The sequence below is a fragment of the Glycine max genome, chromosome 10 (genome assembly GCF_000004515.6).
Source record: "Glycine max cultivar Williams 82 chromosome 10, Glycine_max_v4.0, whole genome shotgun sequence".
NCBI lineage: Eukaryota > Viridiplantae > Streptophyta > Magnoliopsida > Fabales > Fabaceae > Glycine > Glycine max.
Window position 1 is genome coordinate 22,774,494 of NC_038246.2, and position 18,943 is coordinate 22,793,436.

The window sequence follows — 18,943 nt, forward strand, 5'->3', positions numbered from 1 at the left end:
TGATGCTTTAAGAGCAATTCCTTTCTTTTTCTTGTCGTTTTCTTCGTGTTGATGTAATCTCAATAGTTCCATCTCGTGTTCCTGCAACTTTCCAAATAAAGTGGCAAAGGACATATTAGACAAATCTCTTGATTCAGAAATGGCCGTTACTTTGGGTTGTCATTCTCTACTTAAACATCTTAACACTTTGTTTATGAGATCCTCATTTTGAAATTCTTTGCCTAAGGCTGCTAGATGATTTACTATATGTGTAAATCTCTTTTGCATGCTTTGAATATTTTCATTTGCATTCATTCTAAATAATTCATACTCATGAGTTAGTGCATTTATCCTAGATCTTTTAACATCTGTAGTTCCTTCATGTGTTAATCGAAGAGTGTCCCACATTTCCTTAGCACTCTTACAATTTGAAACCCTGAAATATTCATCCATTCCCAGGGCAGATGTTATTATGTTTTTGGCTTTTAAGTTGTATTGTACTCGTTTTCTATCCTTTTCAGACCATTTATCTCTAGGTTTTTCTATGGTTATGCTTTCACTTGATGAACTACCATCTATTGAAACTCTTTCTACTGTGGTGGGTATATAAGGCCCTATTTCTATGGATTCCCATATATTTAGATCTATCGCCTCAATAAAAATTTGCATTCGGGTTTTCCAGTAGTGGTAACCCTCTCCATTAAAGATTGGAGGTCTATTGATAGAATTCCCTTCTGGAAATAAGGAATTTGCTGAGGCCATCTTTTTCTTGAAGCTTCTAAACTTTATACAAGAATGAAGCTCTGATACCACTTGTTAGACAAGTGGCCTCAGATATCTTAAGAAGGGGGGGTTGAATTAAGATATTCCAAACTGCTTCCCCTAATTAAAAATCTATTTCACTTTTTATTCAAGTTATGAATTCCCTTAATGACAATCTTCTTAAATATTAATTCAAATAAAACAATTTGAATATGAATATAAAGCAATAATAAATAAAGGAGATTAAGGGAAGAGAGAATGCAAACTCAGTTTTATACTGGTCCGGCCACACCCTTGTGCCTACGTCCAGTCCCCAAGCAACCCGCTTGAGAGTTCCACTATCTTGTAAATTCCTTTTACAAGTTCTAAACACACATGGACAATCCTTCCTTTGTGTTTAGAATTCCTTTACAACAAGAGACTCACGGTCTCTTAATCCCTTAGAGAATGAGAAGAAGAAGAAGAATAAATCTCTCTAGAAAGAGATGGATTTTACAGATTGAGCACTCAAATAATTCCTTAATGAATTGCAATTGAATTGGCCAAGGAATTCTTAAGAGGATAAAATGAATTTGCTCTTTGAGAGGATAAACACTTGTTGTTCTTAAAATCTCTGAGCAATTTCGTGTTTAAGTCACATATATATAGACCATTGGTGGTCATGAATAAAGCCTTTGAAAAGTTGTGACTCTTAAAATTATTTTTCTGAAAATCCTGTCTGGTAATCGATTACAGTAATTGTGTAATCGATTACAGCTTTTAAAATTTGAATTAAAACGTTTACTAACTACTGGTAATCGATTACCAAAATTGTGTAATCGATTACACAGTCTAAAATTTCGAATTCAAATTTTAGTAGCTGTTATAAAATATATTTGGCCACTGGTAATCGATTACATCCTCTGGTAATCGATTACCAGAGAGTAAAACCTTTGTAAAACACTTTTTAACTTAAATTACTTGGCCAAACCTTTTGCTAATTCAATTAGGAATTCCCTTCCTAATATACTAGTGATCATCTTGATGCTGTGACTTATAATCTTGAAGTATCTTGAAGTATTGTCTTGAATTTAATCTTGAAAAGCCCATTTACATCATATCATCATGATCATCATCAAAACATCAAAAGCAATTGCATCTACAAATATCATAGGAACTTGACCAAGGATTTCCATTTCATACACCCATTTTTTAGTACAACCAAACCATAGATGATGCACCAAAAAATTGTAATATTTCATTTTTCGTAAATAAATTAAAAGGATTTTTTTAGTTAAAATATAATTTTAGAAAAATGTTGAGATTTTTATAATAAAATAAATAAGGAGAAATAATATTATTAATTAAAATAATGATTTGAAAGAAAAAAAAAGATATTTGATTTAGTCATTTGATAGGAAATAAAATAGAGTATTTGTTTATAAAATAATAAACAAAGAAAAATAGAGTAAATAATAGGTTGTGAGTACCCTAGCTATAAATAAAGACATCTTAGGTCAATTTTCATACTGACGATACTCTCTACGCCTCCTCTTCTTCTCAATTTTGTTTTCCCCCTGTTCCTCCTCCCAAAACTCTCTCTTTTCCCGCATACCACCAAACTTGTCTCAGAAAAATGATGATCTCGAATTCATTTATCGTTAGATTGTCATGAAATTTGAGCATCAGGTTTCAAACTCATTCAAGAACATTCTCACCGTTGGGTTACAAAAAAATGTTGGAGCTGAGAGAAATACCCTTTGCATCGTAGCTTTTTCTTTTCTCGCAGAAATCCAAAACTGTGACACCCTGGAATTTCTACCCGGAATTTTGTAAGCGTTATATTTTAAATAATTATATATATATATATATATATATATATATATATATATATATATATATATATATATATGTATGTATTATTCAGTGCGTGTGTGTGTGTGTGTGTGTGTGTATATATATATATATATATTCTTGGTAAGTATGTACATTGGGGGAAAGATACACGGGTTAGACTAATTAGCGTAGAGAAATCCATAACTGGACAATTATTGATTAATCCTCCATTAATTAGTCTAAAAATTATCGTTTTGCATGCAACTAAAAATTTAACAAAACCAACCTCTGAACCACGCTCAAGGTCTCATTCTGAGTGTTTTGAGAATTTACCCCAAAATTAACCAATTCTCATTTTCACTTCTTAAACCTTGAAAATCCACTAAATTGATGGGTTTTGGATACCTAGATTTTGATTTACCTTGATCCGAAGCTTGTTTTTGGTTTAAATATGATTTATACATGATTTAGGACTTGTAGGATTCAATTTGAGAAAAATTGGATGTGAGCAAGTTGGATTTCGAAATCTGCCAAATTGTGCAGCAAAATGCTGTCAAATTGTGCAGCCAACTTGACCAAATGTGCAGAAAAATGCTTGTGCATTGCTAGTCATGGGAAGAGTAGTACATATTGGGTTCCAGGCATTTTCTAGTAGATCCCAACGGTCAAAATGTAGATTTATGTACTGGGAACCTCCAGTATAATATTCGAGTCGATCCAACGGTTAACGAATTGTAACGAAGAGAATGTTACTTGGGTATATGAGTAAGGAAAGCTATGATATGTGAATGGATTTTGGGCAGAGTTTTCTGCCTCTACTCTGTTTTCTTGGTTTAGGGTAGCTTCATGATAAATGAAATTGAATTGCTTGGATATTGTGAAAGCTTGGAGGGGTTGATGGGGACCCGGTGCTGAGAGGAACGAGGATAAGGGCTACGTGGGAGTGCGTGAGCTTAGTTGAAAGGTGGGCAACTGGGAATGGTGTGTTTATGTTTGACTTGTGGAAGTGGGAGAGTTGATTTGCATCATCGCCCGATCGCCACCTAGTACCACATATGGCGGGTGCCCCATAATCCAACAAGCTTGATGTGAGAAAGCGTGGAAGAGTCAATCTTCCTACTTTTGTTTGTTGACCACAGAGTGGTACCTGGAGATATGTCGCGGGGATCAGGAGACCTTGGGGACGTCAGGTGGGGTGCTATTGCCCAAAACCAAGCTTGACCAATCCCGACTCAACCCGGGCATAGTCAATCAGTGAGAACCTGTGACGTACCTAAACAGGCGAGCTCCTGGCAGTCAACCAATAAAAGAACAAAGTCCACGAAGCAAGGAGGCTTGTGTGGCGGCTGGCCAGCAATGTATCTTGGGTGGTATCTATAACATCCCAATTTTTGTAATCTAGATTAAAAAGGATTGTTATTTATAAATAAATAGAGTTTTAAAAAAAATGATGAGATTTTATAAATAAAATAAATAAGGAGATATAATTATTAATTAAAATAATGATTTGAGAGAAAATAAAAAGGCTATTTCATTTATTTGTTTGATAGAAAATAAACTTGAGTTTGTTATTATAAAATAAATAAATAAATAAATATAGAGCAAATAATAGGCTGAGTACCCTAGGTATAAATAGTTATGATAAGTCAGGTGCCTCTTTTTGGCCTTATTTTCGTTTTTCCCCCTTCTCCTCTCAAAACCCTTTCTTTTTCCCGCCGCTCACCAAACCTATCTTAGAAAAACAATGATCTCGGGCTCATTGACCGTTGGATTGTTGTGAAATTTGAGCACCATGTTCGCAACCCGATTACGAGCATTCTCACCGTTGAGAATTTTGATATTATGTCTGAGCCTAGAGGAAAACCCTTCGCATTGTAGCCTTTTATTTTCCCGCAGAAACCCAAAATTGTCTCGGTAAAACTATGATCCCGGTTTCATTAACCGTTGGATTTTCATGAACTTTGGATATGTTATTCGAAATTAAATTGTGCGCACTTACACCGTTGGGATTTGTGAAATAATATTCGTGGAGGGAGCAAAAGGAATCGCATGATGATAGTACAAGTGGAGGTTTCAATCTCTTCTCCGTCTCTCTGACGTTTGGGAATTCTATCGGAGCAGTCAGATGAATAATTGAAGGAATCTCAGGGAACCGCTAGAGATGTTACTATCGTTAGCTGAAGACACGTGAGTCCGCTCAGAGGTAAGAGATGAGTTATTTGCAATTAGGGGTTAGAATGAACATATGTAGGGATCCTTAGAGAACTAAATTTGGGTTTATTTTGGGATGTTTATTGAATTATAATTTTTCCTTTATGATTATAAATACAATATTATTGTGTTCTATGTACCAATTGATGTCCTGATGAGAATTGATTGATAAACTTGAGTACTCTTGATGTTTTTGTGTTTAACCCATGAATTTGATTAATTGATTTTGATATAATTGTGAGAAACTATTTCAGGGATTTTACACCCCATGTTGTGATGAAATCTTTTGTATAAATTGTTATGTTGAGGTTATGAAATGATGATTCAAACTGTGATTATGTGATAAATTGAACATGTGACGGATGATGAAATACATGTGTATTGAGATGAGATGTGTGTATTGAGTTGTGAACTATGAACTGTGCAATTACACAATTGTAAGACCCTTTAAGGGCGACGAGTATTGTGATGGGATCCATTGTGGGAACCTGACAAGTTAAAATGATTTTGAAAACAATTGAGTAGTTGTGTATATTGCATAGTTCATAGGTAAAGTGAATATGATTAATGAGATGTGATAACATGTTATTTTGAGATTATACCATTGTGATTGAGATCGAGTGTATGTGATAAATTGTGTATGTATGTGATTGAGATGTTGTGTGCATTGAGTATTAACTATGAATTGTACAATCACACGACTATAAGTCCCTTTAAGGGCGATGAGTTAATGCTAAGTCCTTTTAAGGGCGACGAGTTAATGTTAAGTCCCTTTTTGGGCGACGAGTTAATGTTAAGTCCCTTTTTGGGCGACGAGTTAATGTTAAGTCCCTTTAAGGGCGACGAGTTAATGCTATTTTGAGAACAATTGAGGAGTCGTGTGTTTTGTACAGTTCATAGATAGAGTCTGTGTGCTGAAATATTTTCTGTGTTGGACCTGAATCAGGAGGGAGAGGCCCTGACGGACTCTTCGGAGTGTAGGCCTTGGGGGTCACACAGTTTGAGTGCTCCTTTAAGCCTATGTTGATCCCATATGGTTGGAGAATTCTCGCAAAACACTGTGACCTTGACTGGTCTCCCTATGATATTACCTAGTGAAAGTGACTTGACTTGCTAGTGTGTGGTTTGTCTTGTCATGTACTCCTAGGCGCCCGACGAGGTTTTTCACTGACATGGTACCACATTGCATATAGGCTTGAGTCTTAGCATAACTGTTGCATACGCTTGCTAATTGTTTATTATGATTGATGTGTTATTATGTCTTGATCGGAGTGTGTGATTCCTGTGTATTGTGATTGATGATTGAAAAGTGTGATTGATGAATGACAAAGTGATAAAATTGTGTGAGATATGCTAAGTAAATTGTATTTGGCTACTATATGTTGTGTTGTTTCTCTCTAGTAGTTAGAAATGTGATAACTCACTCCCAGTTTGCTGTTTGTGTTTGGATCCTGTGATGATCTTGAACTTTGTGTTCAGGAGAGCAGATGAATAGGTGGATGACTATGAAGAACCTCATGCTAGAGGACACGGGAACACCACGCTCTGATAGGATGTGACATTAGGATATAGGTTCTATATTAATTGTATTAAACTTAGATGACCTTCTTTGAGCCAAGAGGACTTTATTATTTATTTGGACAAGTTTGAATATGATGTAAGAGAAAGTGAATGTGAGCCTTTTACCCATTTGAAAGGCTTGTATTTAAAAATGTTTTAAAAATACTTTTAATTAATATTTGAATTTTTATTCTTTTATTAATATATATGTGAGGGGTAAAGGGTGTCACAGTATCTGGAAATTAGTCTCTGGTAATCGATTACCATTCGTGGGTAATCGATTACAGGGCTTAAAAATGGAGACAGGATGTTAAGATTGCCTCTGGTAATTGATTACCAATGGGGTGTAATCGATTACACAGGGTGATAGGGCACTAGTAATCAATTACCAGTTGTGTGTAATCGATTACACAGTGCTACCTGCCACTAGTAATCGATTACCATTTAGGTGTAATCGATTACACAGTGTAATTTGTAGGTTTCCATGTGCAAAAGCTATGTAATTCGTGTTTGGGCACTGGTAATCGATTACATACTTTGGTAATCGATTACCTGAGAGGAAATCCATTGAGAGAGACCTTTTGACTATGCGTAGCGGTTATGGGACGCATTGTATTGTTACCTGTAGTTAGATTTCTTGTGAAAGAGTCTACCCTCTTCCTTTTATCTCTTGTAGATCGCGATGGCAGCGCAGTTGATCCATGATCGCGTAGTGATGGAGTGCCTAGAGGGTGTTTGGGAGACCCTCGAAGGCAATGAGAGGTGCTGATACCGTGGCACGATTCGACTCACTGCTACTTCATTAGTACATCCGGAGGAACCCGCACACACACTTCAGCAGCCTGTGGAGTGGATACTACCTACACCTACTCCATATCGACTAGTGGAGTCAGTTCAAGTGATAGAGGTGTCATCCTCTGAAGGAGATCTTGAAGAGGACCCAGAGGAGTTACCTCTTGAACCTGTTGTGGATGACCTTGACTTACCTGAGGATGATGAAGACCCACTCCCTAATGTTGATTCCCTAGAGGATATTATGTCAGCATTTGAGGCAGACTCTACAGAGGAGAGTGGCCCTGGAGGGACAACGAATAGTGACGACTCTTTATCATAGCAGACCGCTCCTTAGACTAGGCGTACATACTTTTTGTGGGTGGGTGTATCTAGTTCAGACTGCTAGGTTTACTCTTTTGATTTTTGGGTGGGTAGACCTATTGTATAGAGATTTTGATGATTGTATATATTGTGGCTGAAACCACCACAGTTGATACCTTTGCTCTGGATGTCACTATGTTATTTTGTAAACTCCCATATTTTGGATAGTTTTAGATGATAAATATAATTATGTTTAATCTTGTTATTTGAAAAGGAAATGTTAACAAACTTTATTTGAAAAGAGTTTACTGACCGTATCTTATTATTTTTCACGTGACGACCTAAAATGATGGCTGGTATATTTTGAAAGAGAAAAATAGTTTCGGGATTATGAGTGATCAGAAAGAAATGACTCCGAATATAGTTGTGAACTGGTCATTCAGGACTCTATAGTGATAAGTTTTCTTCTGAATTTAATTACCGTGAAATGAATAATAGTACAAAAAAGAGAGAGAGAGAGAGAGAGAGAGAGAGAGAGAAATTCCCATGGTTTATGCTATTTAATTTATTACTATTAAGCCAGTCATTATTTAGGGACGCCACAAAAACTGTCTCAGTAAAACCACGATCCCAGATTTGTTAACCGTTGGATTGTCGTAAAATTTTGGTACGCGGTTCGCGATTCATTTTCGCACATCTTCACCGTAGAGATTTACAAAATAATGTCTATGGAGGGAAAGTACTCATTGCACGTAGACAATAGAATAGAGGCTTTAATTCCTTCTCCTTCTCTCTAATGCTTGGAAACCTTATTAGAGCAAATACAGGAAAAAGCTTGAAAAATCTCAGGAAACCACTAGAGATGCCACTATCACTGTTACAATACACAGTGAGCTCGCTTAGAGGTAAGGGATGAGTTTATAGCAATTGAGGTTAGAATGGACATGTATAGGGATCATTAGATGATTAAATTGAGTTTATTTTGGGATGTTTATTGAATTTTTCCTTTATGATTATAAATACAATATTGATGTCCTGATGTGAATTGGTTGACAAAATTGAGTTCTCTTGGTGTTTTCATTTTTCATACCTATGATTTTGATATAATTGTGCGAAATTATTTGAGGGGTTTTACTTCTCATGTTATGATAAACCTTTTGTATAAATTGTTATATTGAAATTATGAAATTGTGATTCAAATCGTGAGTATGTAATAAATTGAACGTGTGATGAAAGGTGAAATACATGTGTATTAAGATGTGTGTATTGATTTGTGAGCTATGAACTGTGCAATCACACAATTGTAAGACCCTTTAAAGACGACGAGTATTGTGTTGGGATCTACTGTGGGAACTCGATGAGTTTAATCATAAGCACGATGAGTTAAAATGATTTTGAAAACAATTGAGTAGTTGTGTGTATTGCATAGTTCATAGGTAAAGTGTATATGATTCATGAGGTGTGATAACATGCTACTTTGGGATTATACCATTGTGATTGAGACCGTATATGTGATAAACTGAGTATGTATTGACTCGTAATATATGTGCATTGAGATGTTGTGTGCATTGAGTTGTGAGCAACGAATTGTACAGTCACACAACTATAAGACCCTTTAAGGGTGACGAGTTAATACTAAGACCTTTAAGGGCGACAAGTTAATGCTAAGATCCTTTAAGGGCAAAGAGTTAATGCTAAGACCCTTTAAGGGCGACGAGTTAATGCACAACGAGTATTGTGATGGGGACCCGACGAGTTTAATCACAAGCGCGACGAGATAAAACTATTTTGAGAACAATTGAGGAGTTGTGTGTTTTGTATAGTTCATAGATAGAGTCTGTGTACTAAAATGTTTTCTGGGTTGGACCTGAATCAGGAGAGAGAGGTCCTGACGGACTCTTCGGAGTGTAAGTCTTGGGGGTAAATACACCCGATTTGAGTGCTCCTTTAAACCTGTGCCGATCTCACATGGTTGGAGCATTCTCGCAAAACAGTGTGACCCTGACTGATCTCCCTATGATTTTACCTAGTGAGAGTGACCTGACTTACTAGTGTGTGGTTTGGCTTGTCATGTAGTCCTTGGCGCCTGACGAGATTTTTCATTGACATGGTATCACATTGCATATAAGATTGAGTCTTAGTGTATATGTTGCATAACGCTTGTGTATTGATTGATATTGATTGACTTGGTGATATTGTGTTTTGATCCTTGAGTACGTGAATATTGTGAAAATGAATAAGACGTGTTGTGTTGTGATGTGATGTTGGGCGACAAAGTGGTGAAATGACATGAGCTATGTTTAAATAAGTTTTATTTTGTTTATATGATATTTATACCTATATGTTGTCTTGTTTCTCTCCCTTAGTTAGAAATGTCATAACTCACTTCCCATGTGTTGTTTGTGTTTGGATCCTGTGATGATCTTGAACTTTGTGTTATTGGGAGCAGATGACTAAGTGAATTGCTTTAAGAAACCTTGTACTGAAAAATGTCGGGACACAATGCTCTCTAATAGGATGTGATATTGGAGCATGAATTTTGTTTAATTACATGATGTTTTGAGCAAAAAAAAATGTTTCTGATAAGTTTATCTAGTAATAATGAAGTGAATGTGAGTCTTTTACCCTTTTGAAATGATTTTATTTAAATGTGTTTTAAGAACTTTTAATTAATTATGATTTTTATTTCTTTGATTATTAGTATATATATGTGTGGGGTAGAAGATGTCAAAAAAAATGAGAACAATTTTCAAAGTAGAGATAACTTCACCAAAAATACCACAAGGTTCATCAGGTACCTTAGAAAGAAAACATTAACAAATTAGAATGAGAAAAATAAAAATAGAAGTTCAAATATTACAAAATCAATATAAAAAAATTATTAAACCTTATTAGAATATGAGAGACCATTTGAGAAGCTAAAAACATATTAGTGACATCAAGGTCATCACATAACCTGCAACTTCAAACTTATCCCAAACATTCTCGTAAACCCCTTCATGTATCCAAAGTTTGATTAATATCAATTTTTCCTTAACAGATTCAAAAATGTTGGGAAGTTCTCATTTCCTGCAATCCTAAAATAAGACAAAAGAAAATGTATATAAAAATTTAATTAAACTCTAAAATTTAAATAAAATTCAAATTTTTATAATTATAAATAAACAATATATTTATTACCATGAGAGATTCCAGCAACTTCTGCTTAGCACCTAGCAATATACTCCTCAGCAACATGATCAGGAAAAACTAAAACACGAGTTGTATCACGATGAAATTTTACTTTCACATCATACCTTATAAATTATAAAACATGAAGAATAAAAACACTATTTAAAATTTACAAAATTTGGAGTATAAGTACAATAAATTTTACGGATAATAAAATCACAATATAAAAAAATACAGATTTAAATATTAGTAAAAGTAAAAAAATTAAAAAATTAAATTAGTTAACTAAAATATAAATCAATTTAAATGATAAATTAGAGTATAAATATAACTTATATATTAATAATTTCAATTATCAAAACTAATTAATTATTTTAGTTAAGTACATATTTGTATTTATTCCAGACTTTAATTTATTTATTTTAGTGTATTGTTTTTAAAAATTATGCAAAATTTTATTATATATTTTAATGATTTTTTTTTAAAACATTCTTTTTTTTTTCAATACAGTGAATCAAATTTACCAGGTTTGTCAGTCTTCCCAAAGATCTTCTCAATCAAGTTTTAATCTTTATGATAGTGATTCAAATAGCAAATTGTTTATTTTTTATTTTACATTTAAATTTTAATATAATATTCCTTAACGTGTAAAATAAATTCAATGAATATTATTTATTTATTTTAAATGTTATATTTTATTTCATGTGTTTAGCCGATTCAATCATTGACGATTGGTGTTTAATGTGGGAACATTACATTGATGAAGTTATATCAATGAATTTAAGGATGATCCTAAGTTCTTTTTCTCAAGTGAATATCAAGATTTGATATTATTATTTTTTGTTATATTTTTTTATATTATGATAGTCATTTATTATCCATATTAACATTTTAAAATTTTTGCAAAACTCAATTTTTTCTTCTTCTTAATATCAATTCAATTGTTCATAGGTTTTTTTAGGATATCTTCATATTTAGGATATCTTCATATTGGTGATATGTCATTAGGTTGCAAATATTGTGGATCAAAATATTGGTTTGAATGACATTCTAAATAGTCAACTAAAACTTATAATTGTGATTTTTCCTTGTGTTGCATGAAAGGAAAATTTTCATTGCCACATTTAAAAGAACCACCATTATTGTTGTTGAATTTGTTTAATGGTGTTGATAGTAGAAGTTCTCATTTCTTGAATAGAATTAGAGCTTACAACTATATTTGGATTCACATCAATGAGAGGGAAAGTTCAAACTAAACATTACAATAACAAAGTCCTCCTCAATTTTTCATAAGTGGTCAAAATTATCATCGAATTGGTACTTTGTGACCTATAATGTCCAAAGTTTGCACAACTTTATATTTATGGTACCCATGATGAAGTGTTAAAAAAAATTCTTTCAGCTTTGTTTAATTATTAAATTAATTTATGTATCTTTATATGTCTTTTCTATTTTTCTATTTAATATTTTGTCTAATTCAATTCTAACTATTTTTTTACAGAAGTGCACAAAACTCAAACGATTTTGATTTGACTTTGGTCAGTGAGTTGATAAATATGATTGATCAACACAACATAATGGCAAAATCATTTTTTAGATATGTGTGATTGTCTTTTAAGTGGATGTGAAGAAAAATTGTCCTTAAGATTATTTAAGAATTTTTTTAATGATTCAAGGACTTGTAATCTACCAATTGTTGATGAAGTTTCTGTCTTGATAGTTGGTATATTGATACATCAAATTTTGGTAGGGACATTGTTGTTTCCTCTCATGATGTACAATTTCAAAGAATACATGAAACCCATACAACTTTTATCCTGTTGCAATATCCGTTGTTGTTTCCATATGGAGAAAATAATTATCAAGAAAATATACTATTTCCTCCTAATTCTAATCCTAGAAGAATTGGTAAAAGGATAAGTATCTCATTGAGAGAGTTTATTTCATATAGAAAACAAGATAGGATTAATGAAGGAATATGTTTGTTTTGCAGTGGACATAGGTTGTTTCACCAATTTGTTGTGGATTCTTACTCCATGATTGAAGCTCAAAGGTTTTCCTTTATTAGATAACATCAAAAAACTATTAGGAAGGAATTTTTGTTTGGAATGTAAGAAGTTGTTGATTGTGGTGATGTTGATGTGTCTGCCATTGGTTCAAGAATTATGTTAGCTTCTTCTTTTGTCGGTGGATTATGTTATATGTTTAACAATTGTCAAGATGCAATGGTTATGTGTTCAAGATTTGGTCACCATGATCTTTTTTTAATAATTACATGCAATCCAAAAATGGTCAGAAATTCAAAGATATGTTGATTCAAAAGGATTGAATGTCACTACTAAAAAAAAGGTTTTTCACGACGGTTAAAAAAAGGCTTTTAACGACGATTGTGAACCGTAGTTGTAGGTAACGATGTTAAAACAAAATTATTTTTTACAACGGTTATTATAATAACTGTCTTTAAAGGTTGAAACATTCAAAGACGATTAATAACAAATAATTATCTTTGAAAACTTTGTTAAACATGACATTCAATGACGGTTATTTGCCACTAACCGTCTTTGAACGTGCTGTCCGACAAAGCTTTCAAAGACGATTAATAACTAATAACCGTTTTTGAAAGCTATCTTGGACATGACATTCGAAGACGGTTAATAACAAATAACCGTCTTTGAAAATTATCTTGGACATGACATTCAAAGACGGTTAATAACAAATAATCGTCTTTGAATGTCATGTCCAACAAAACTTTCAAAGACGGTTATTTGTTATTAATCGTCTTTGAATGTGCTATCTAACATAGCTTTCAAAGACGATTAATAGCTAATAACCGTCTTTGAAAACTATCTTGGACATGACATTCAAAGACGATTATTTGCCATTAACCGTCTTTGAATGTCATGCCTGCCAAAGCTTTTAAGGATGGTTATTTGCAATTAATCGTCTTAAAACGCGTTATTTCTAAATAACCGTCTTAGAAAGCGATTTTATATGGACTTGTATTAATATTAATTTATTAATTCCTACTTTTTTCCTTTATGTTTTATGCCCTTAAATATAAAAAAATAATATAAATAAGAAATATTGGATTGAATATTCTATTCATGTTACAAAATGACCTTAAAGCATGTTTACAAAATACAATAAATGCATGTATAAATTGCTAAAAATTATGAATAAGATCTTCTATCCATTTCTGTGGAACTAGTAATATAAATTGGTAAAAATTATGAAAAGGAATAACATATAACCTAAATTTAATATTGGCAAAGGGTTCAATGAACGTCATCATCGGCCTTGTCTTCTAATTCCATTTTCTTGCTCTCTGCTAGAACTGCATTAACATTCCAATTTGACCATTATGTCATTTTCTTTGTTAATGCTTGAAAATTTTGAATAGATACAGATCATTCATATCATATACCTTTGGAAGAGATTCCTAGATAGGACTGAGGGATGTCCATTTCAACTAAAGTGGTGTTGTTAATGGCCATTGCAGTCTTTAATATTTGGTTTGTGCAATCACGCTTGTGCTGCAACTGCTTCCTTGAGTTTTCGTTTAGGCCACATGGAGGGACTCGCAGTTCAGGAAGCCACCATTTCTCTTCCTGTCGTTGAAGTGCTTGTCGAAAAGAAGATGGACCATCAGCATCTGGAGCTAGAACCCCTTGGTCTATATACCAGAACTCTGTATTGACAAAACTATCTTGAATTTGCTGTGAAAATACCAAAAATTAGAATGGAGTAGTTCATCAAACTGGAGTTATACATGGTGTTCCTTATTCAATGCTATAAAACTTACAAGAAGCATCTTATCTAATTTGTGCAGAGCTGGAAGATTGACATAAACATCTAAGCGTGGTCGAGAGGTCATGACCTAATTGACATTTCAAAACAATTGTTAAACATCAACAAATTATTCACCCCCCCTATCTTGAGGCAATGCTAACAAAATGCATTGAGGAAAAAAAAGAAGAAAAAAAAGTTTGCAGAATTACGGTCACATCACACAAAAATCCTTCACTTTGGATAAAAATTAAATGCATTCCAAAGTTTTATTTATAGCATATGAATCAATCAAGTAAATACACGGTTAATTGAAATAAAATAAAACTAGTCCCTTGCAATTCTTAAGCTCACTTTCTAATTCCAGTTTCTATTCTTGCTCTGTTAAATAGAGTTCACGGAAGTTGGCCACTTGCTGCAAAATACATAGGAAGAAATAATTTATCAACAAAGTATACATTGTATACACAATAAGAGAAATTACAAGCAAAGAAATGACAGGAATACCTTCTCACTAAGACTAAGGTCATTCTCTAATTGCTCTATCTTCTCATTCCTTACCTTAAGAGGTTGCAAGAAAAATTAGACTAGGAAAATTGAAACAAGTATCACGAAAGATATAGCAGAAAAGCAAGAAAAGACGTGAGACATACATAAGCATGCTTAGTAATATGAATATTGCTAACAAAAAATTTTGAAATAGTGGTTTTTGTTTTCCCCAGATGATGTGTGATCATTTGCAAACTTCCTAATAGTATTATTGTTACATTATGTGGATATAAAAACAACTATATGACCTTCTTTTCAGCTTCTTCCTTGACAAATCTTTCATGAAAAATATAGACACCATTCTTCTCCCTTTCTGCTTGAATATCTGCATTCAATATTCACTTAGACAAAGATGAGATACAAAATCTTCTCTACATTCCAAAACTTATAAAATAGTGGCTAGTGAAATGTACCTTCTTTCATCCTGTCAATTTTCATGTACAAGTCCTTCAACAAAACAGCCTTTGAAACCTTTTGGTTTGCCTATTAAAAAATTCACAAAGCTAAAACCACTGCTTTTAGAAGAATTTTAACTTGTAAGGGACTATAGCAGTGATAATTGACCTCAGACTTATTCTTTATGCTTTTTGCACAACTAGCATAGTCTACTGTACTAAGTGTTTCTTCCATACAATAAGCAGATGGGGAAATAGTAGCAATTATGCATGTCTTTGTTTTCCCTCCTAAGGAGTCTCGCAAAATCCTTGTAAGCTTACTGTCTCTGAAACGACACAACCGATTACCATGGAAAATTAGGAGAAAAACAAGCCATAAAATCTAAGTCATAATTATTTTAAAACTAAAACTGCCACTGCTAATCTTACAAGTATAATTAATCTAAGTCATAATCATTTTAAAGTTAAAGTAATTAATTGTACATTCAAAGTAAGATGATATCTCTAGTCAGCTATTAGTTGTTTCATTATAATGCAGTTTATTTTGCTGGTCAAATCATCATTTAACCACCCATTTAGTTTAACAAGATATATATAATTTTCTATTTGATTGCAGTACAATATATTTTTCTGGCCAAATGACAAACTATCAAACACAATTAGTCACCAAAAATAGAGTCAAGTAGAGATTTTGCTTTTACCTCACGTGCTCCCGAACGCAAGATATTTACGGATCCTGCCAAATCAACAAGATTGAGCTTGCCACATTTAATTAACTCCTCATCACCAATCACTGTTTCTTTCACATACACAATAATGGTGAAGACTGAATGCGAACGACTGCACCAAAATAACATTAAATAAGCATAAAATAGCTTCCTACAAACATGAATTTCTTCTGCAACTTCAATAAAAGGAAAAGGGAGTTGCTTCTCTTGTTAAGCAACGTTTCTGCAGTGTTCCTTTTTGATGCTCCTCGTTCCAACAGAGTATAAATTTCATTCAAAAGTATACTGATTCTTCTTCAAGGCCTCTCACAAATACATTATCCTTTCCATCTTCCATAAGGGTTATAGGTTTCTTTTGTTTTTCGTCTGTAGGCCTAGAATTGTCTTCGGGGGACAACAAATCAGTTATCTCTTCGTTATAAAGCTCAAGGAATGTCACTTTTATGCTATAATCATCATTTTGTGCTTCCAAAATATCAAATATTTGACGCACTGCTCTTGGAATGACAGCAGCCTCAGCAGGTAAATCACCACCCTAATTAACTAACCACGTCATTTAATGACACTTTCTGTGAACCAAAGACATATAAGTTTTACCAGCCTTAGCAGGCAAAATGAGTATACCTTATTTCTCATTCCACCCTCCATTGTATAAGTTTTACCAGTCCCTGTCTGACCATATGTGAAAACAGTGCAATTGAAACCATCTAGAACTACATTAGATTTGTGTGATGGAAGATATGACACAGAGCAACATTCATTGTTGCAAACACTCATTATTTTAATTTTTAATAAAATATTTTTTTTACTTGTATTTTTATAATATTAATGATATACAATAAAATTTATAAATGAATTAATGATAATATAAGATTAATTTTATAAAATTATTAGTTATTATTCTTTTTTATTTATTTATGAATTTTCTTGATATGTATAAAATATCTTAAGAAGATAATTTTAGAAGGAAAAGAGTAATAAAAGAATGAGTTGATAGGTAAAAGGACAGTTTTTTTTGTGAATGGAAAAAAAAAAACTCTCTTTTTATTACCTTGATAGGAGACATATACAACTATTAAGTGAGGATATAATTAACAAAAGAAAACTATTAACCTAGCTAGGTCTTAAAGTTATAAAACAATAAATGATTTGGAACGAAAAAAGAAAGTGTAAGACATGAATATTTTTGAAAGAGAACGAGTACATTTATATATTATTATATGCAGACGACTAACCGTGTGAAAATTGGTACTCTGCTGTCTTGGTTTCCACTTCCCACCCTTTCCACCTTCTCATCTATTGTAGCAAATAATTCAAGAAAATAAGCAACTCAGATGTATCCAAAGAGGTATTCGAGTTGTTAAAGAATATACATATTTTCTTACCTTGGCTCTACCTAGAGCCAGAGTGAGAATGCAGTAAAGGACATGAAACACAGCTAGCACGAAGATAAATATATGGAGTTGATGAATGGCCTCGGATGAGACAAATGGGACTTTACCCTACGCATTTATACAATAAAAACTACATTAGCAAGGACCCACTTAATAAATTAAAATTTTTAATTAACACCGAATAAGAAAATATATGTAATTTATATCCAAAAACAGAAAATATATGTAATTTATATCCGAAAACAGCACGAAGATAAGGCCTCTGTGTAGTCCATGAGTTGATGGGCAAGATCTCCTCGTGACAAGGGGTAGTTATCACGGAGTTTATATTCAACTCGTTGATGATATATTCTGGCCTGTACCACCAACCTGCAAGGGCACACCAAAAAAGATGTAATTAACTTCTGTCCATGTAAATTTCTTGGGTAGAAACATGTCATATGTCAGACACACGCAAGTTGGAATAATTGACTAAATTATCTCCTAAAATTATGAAAAACTGTTTTAAATTATTAAAATATTATCTTAATTAGTTCTTAATTAAAATCAACAAAGAATAGTCATTTTAGTCCAAAAATATTTATCATATTATTCTTTAAAGTTACATATATAAAATAACAAATAATTGATAATTATGTCAAAATGATTTTTTTTTACTTCTAAAAGCTAAACTAATTAGTCCACAAAATTTCTCAAATTAATTTAGGTTCTGGTTAAATAATTTTTTTAAAGTTCTTATATAGAAGAAGAAAAATAATAAAATAAAATGAATTAAATTTCTCACCTAATTTAATATTAATTTATATATATATATATATATATATATATATATATATATATATTAACATTTGTAGAAATTTTCTAATTTTACTTTCAGATGAATTGAAGTATATAAAATAATTTTAACATATGGAAAAAAATTAATTATTTTTGCTGCTTATCTTTTTTTTCTCTCTATCAAATACTCCCTTAATAAATTTGTCGAAATAAAGTGTTAGTATATTAGTATTAAAAGTTGTATATTAGAAGGGAAAAATATTTTGTTTACAACTTGGTATACTTTAATTTTGTGGTAAAAAAAAAGAATGAAAACATAAAATAAGTGAAGAAATGAAAGAAAGAAAAAACAATGAAATCATAAACATATTATAAAAATATATATAAGAGATATATATAAATCATTAAAATTATAAGTATGTAAATTTTCAACGAAAAACACATCAACATGTCAATATTTTATAACACCTAAAAGAGAGAGGAAAAAAAAAAACACATGCACACTCATATTATTCTTCTTGTTACTTGTTAGGAATATAAACCATTGAATTACCTCCATTAAGAAGCTTAAGCTTTGGGGAGAATTGATTCATGGCATCATATTGTAGTCTCTTTAACCAAGTGAAGACTATTTTAATATTGACTTCCCTAGTCTTCCAGTGTATCAAAATATAGTCATTGGCTATAACAGTTATGTAGCATACATAAGTGCTGATAATAT

The 18,943-nt window shown here is 32.4% G+C and overlaps 1 protein-coding gene across 3 annotated transcripts; it reads right to left on the reverse strand.

The window, feature by feature from the left end:
* Positions 1 to 13,664: 13,664 nt before the first annotated feature.
* On the reverse strand, positions 13,665 to 17,841 carry LOC100791585 (rop guanine nucleotide exchange factor 7). 3 transcript variants are annotated; one of them, XM_041006100.1, is made up of 9 exons: positions 17,437 to 17,841; positions 17,287 to 17,347; positions 16,025 to 16,059; positions 15,493 to 15,649; positions 15,342 to 15,411; positions 15,177 to 15,253; positions 14,396 to 14,470; positions 14,018 to 14,309; positions 13,665 to 13,927 (listed from the first exon to the last, which is right to left on the reverse strand). In XM_041006100.1, exons 4-9 carry the CDS (start codon positions 15,556 to 15,558, stop codon positions 13,869 to 13,871), a joined length of 639 nt encoding a protein of 212 aa, XP_040862034.1. In that variant the 5' UTR covers positions 15,559 to 15,649; positions 16,025 to 16,059; positions 17,287 to 17,347; positions 17,437 to 17,841; the 3' UTR covers positions 13,665 to 13,868. The 3 variants fall into 3 exon arrangements, with proteins under 3 accessions (XP_040862034.1, XP_003535898.3, XP_040862033.1); XM_003535850.5 differs by having other exon boundaries at positions 16,025 to 16,163; XM_041006099.1 differs by lacking the exons at positions 17,287 to 17,347; positions 17,437 to 17,841 and having other exon boundaries at positions 16,025 to 16,922.
* Between the last annotated feature and the right edge of the window lie 1,102 nt (positions 17,842 to 18,943).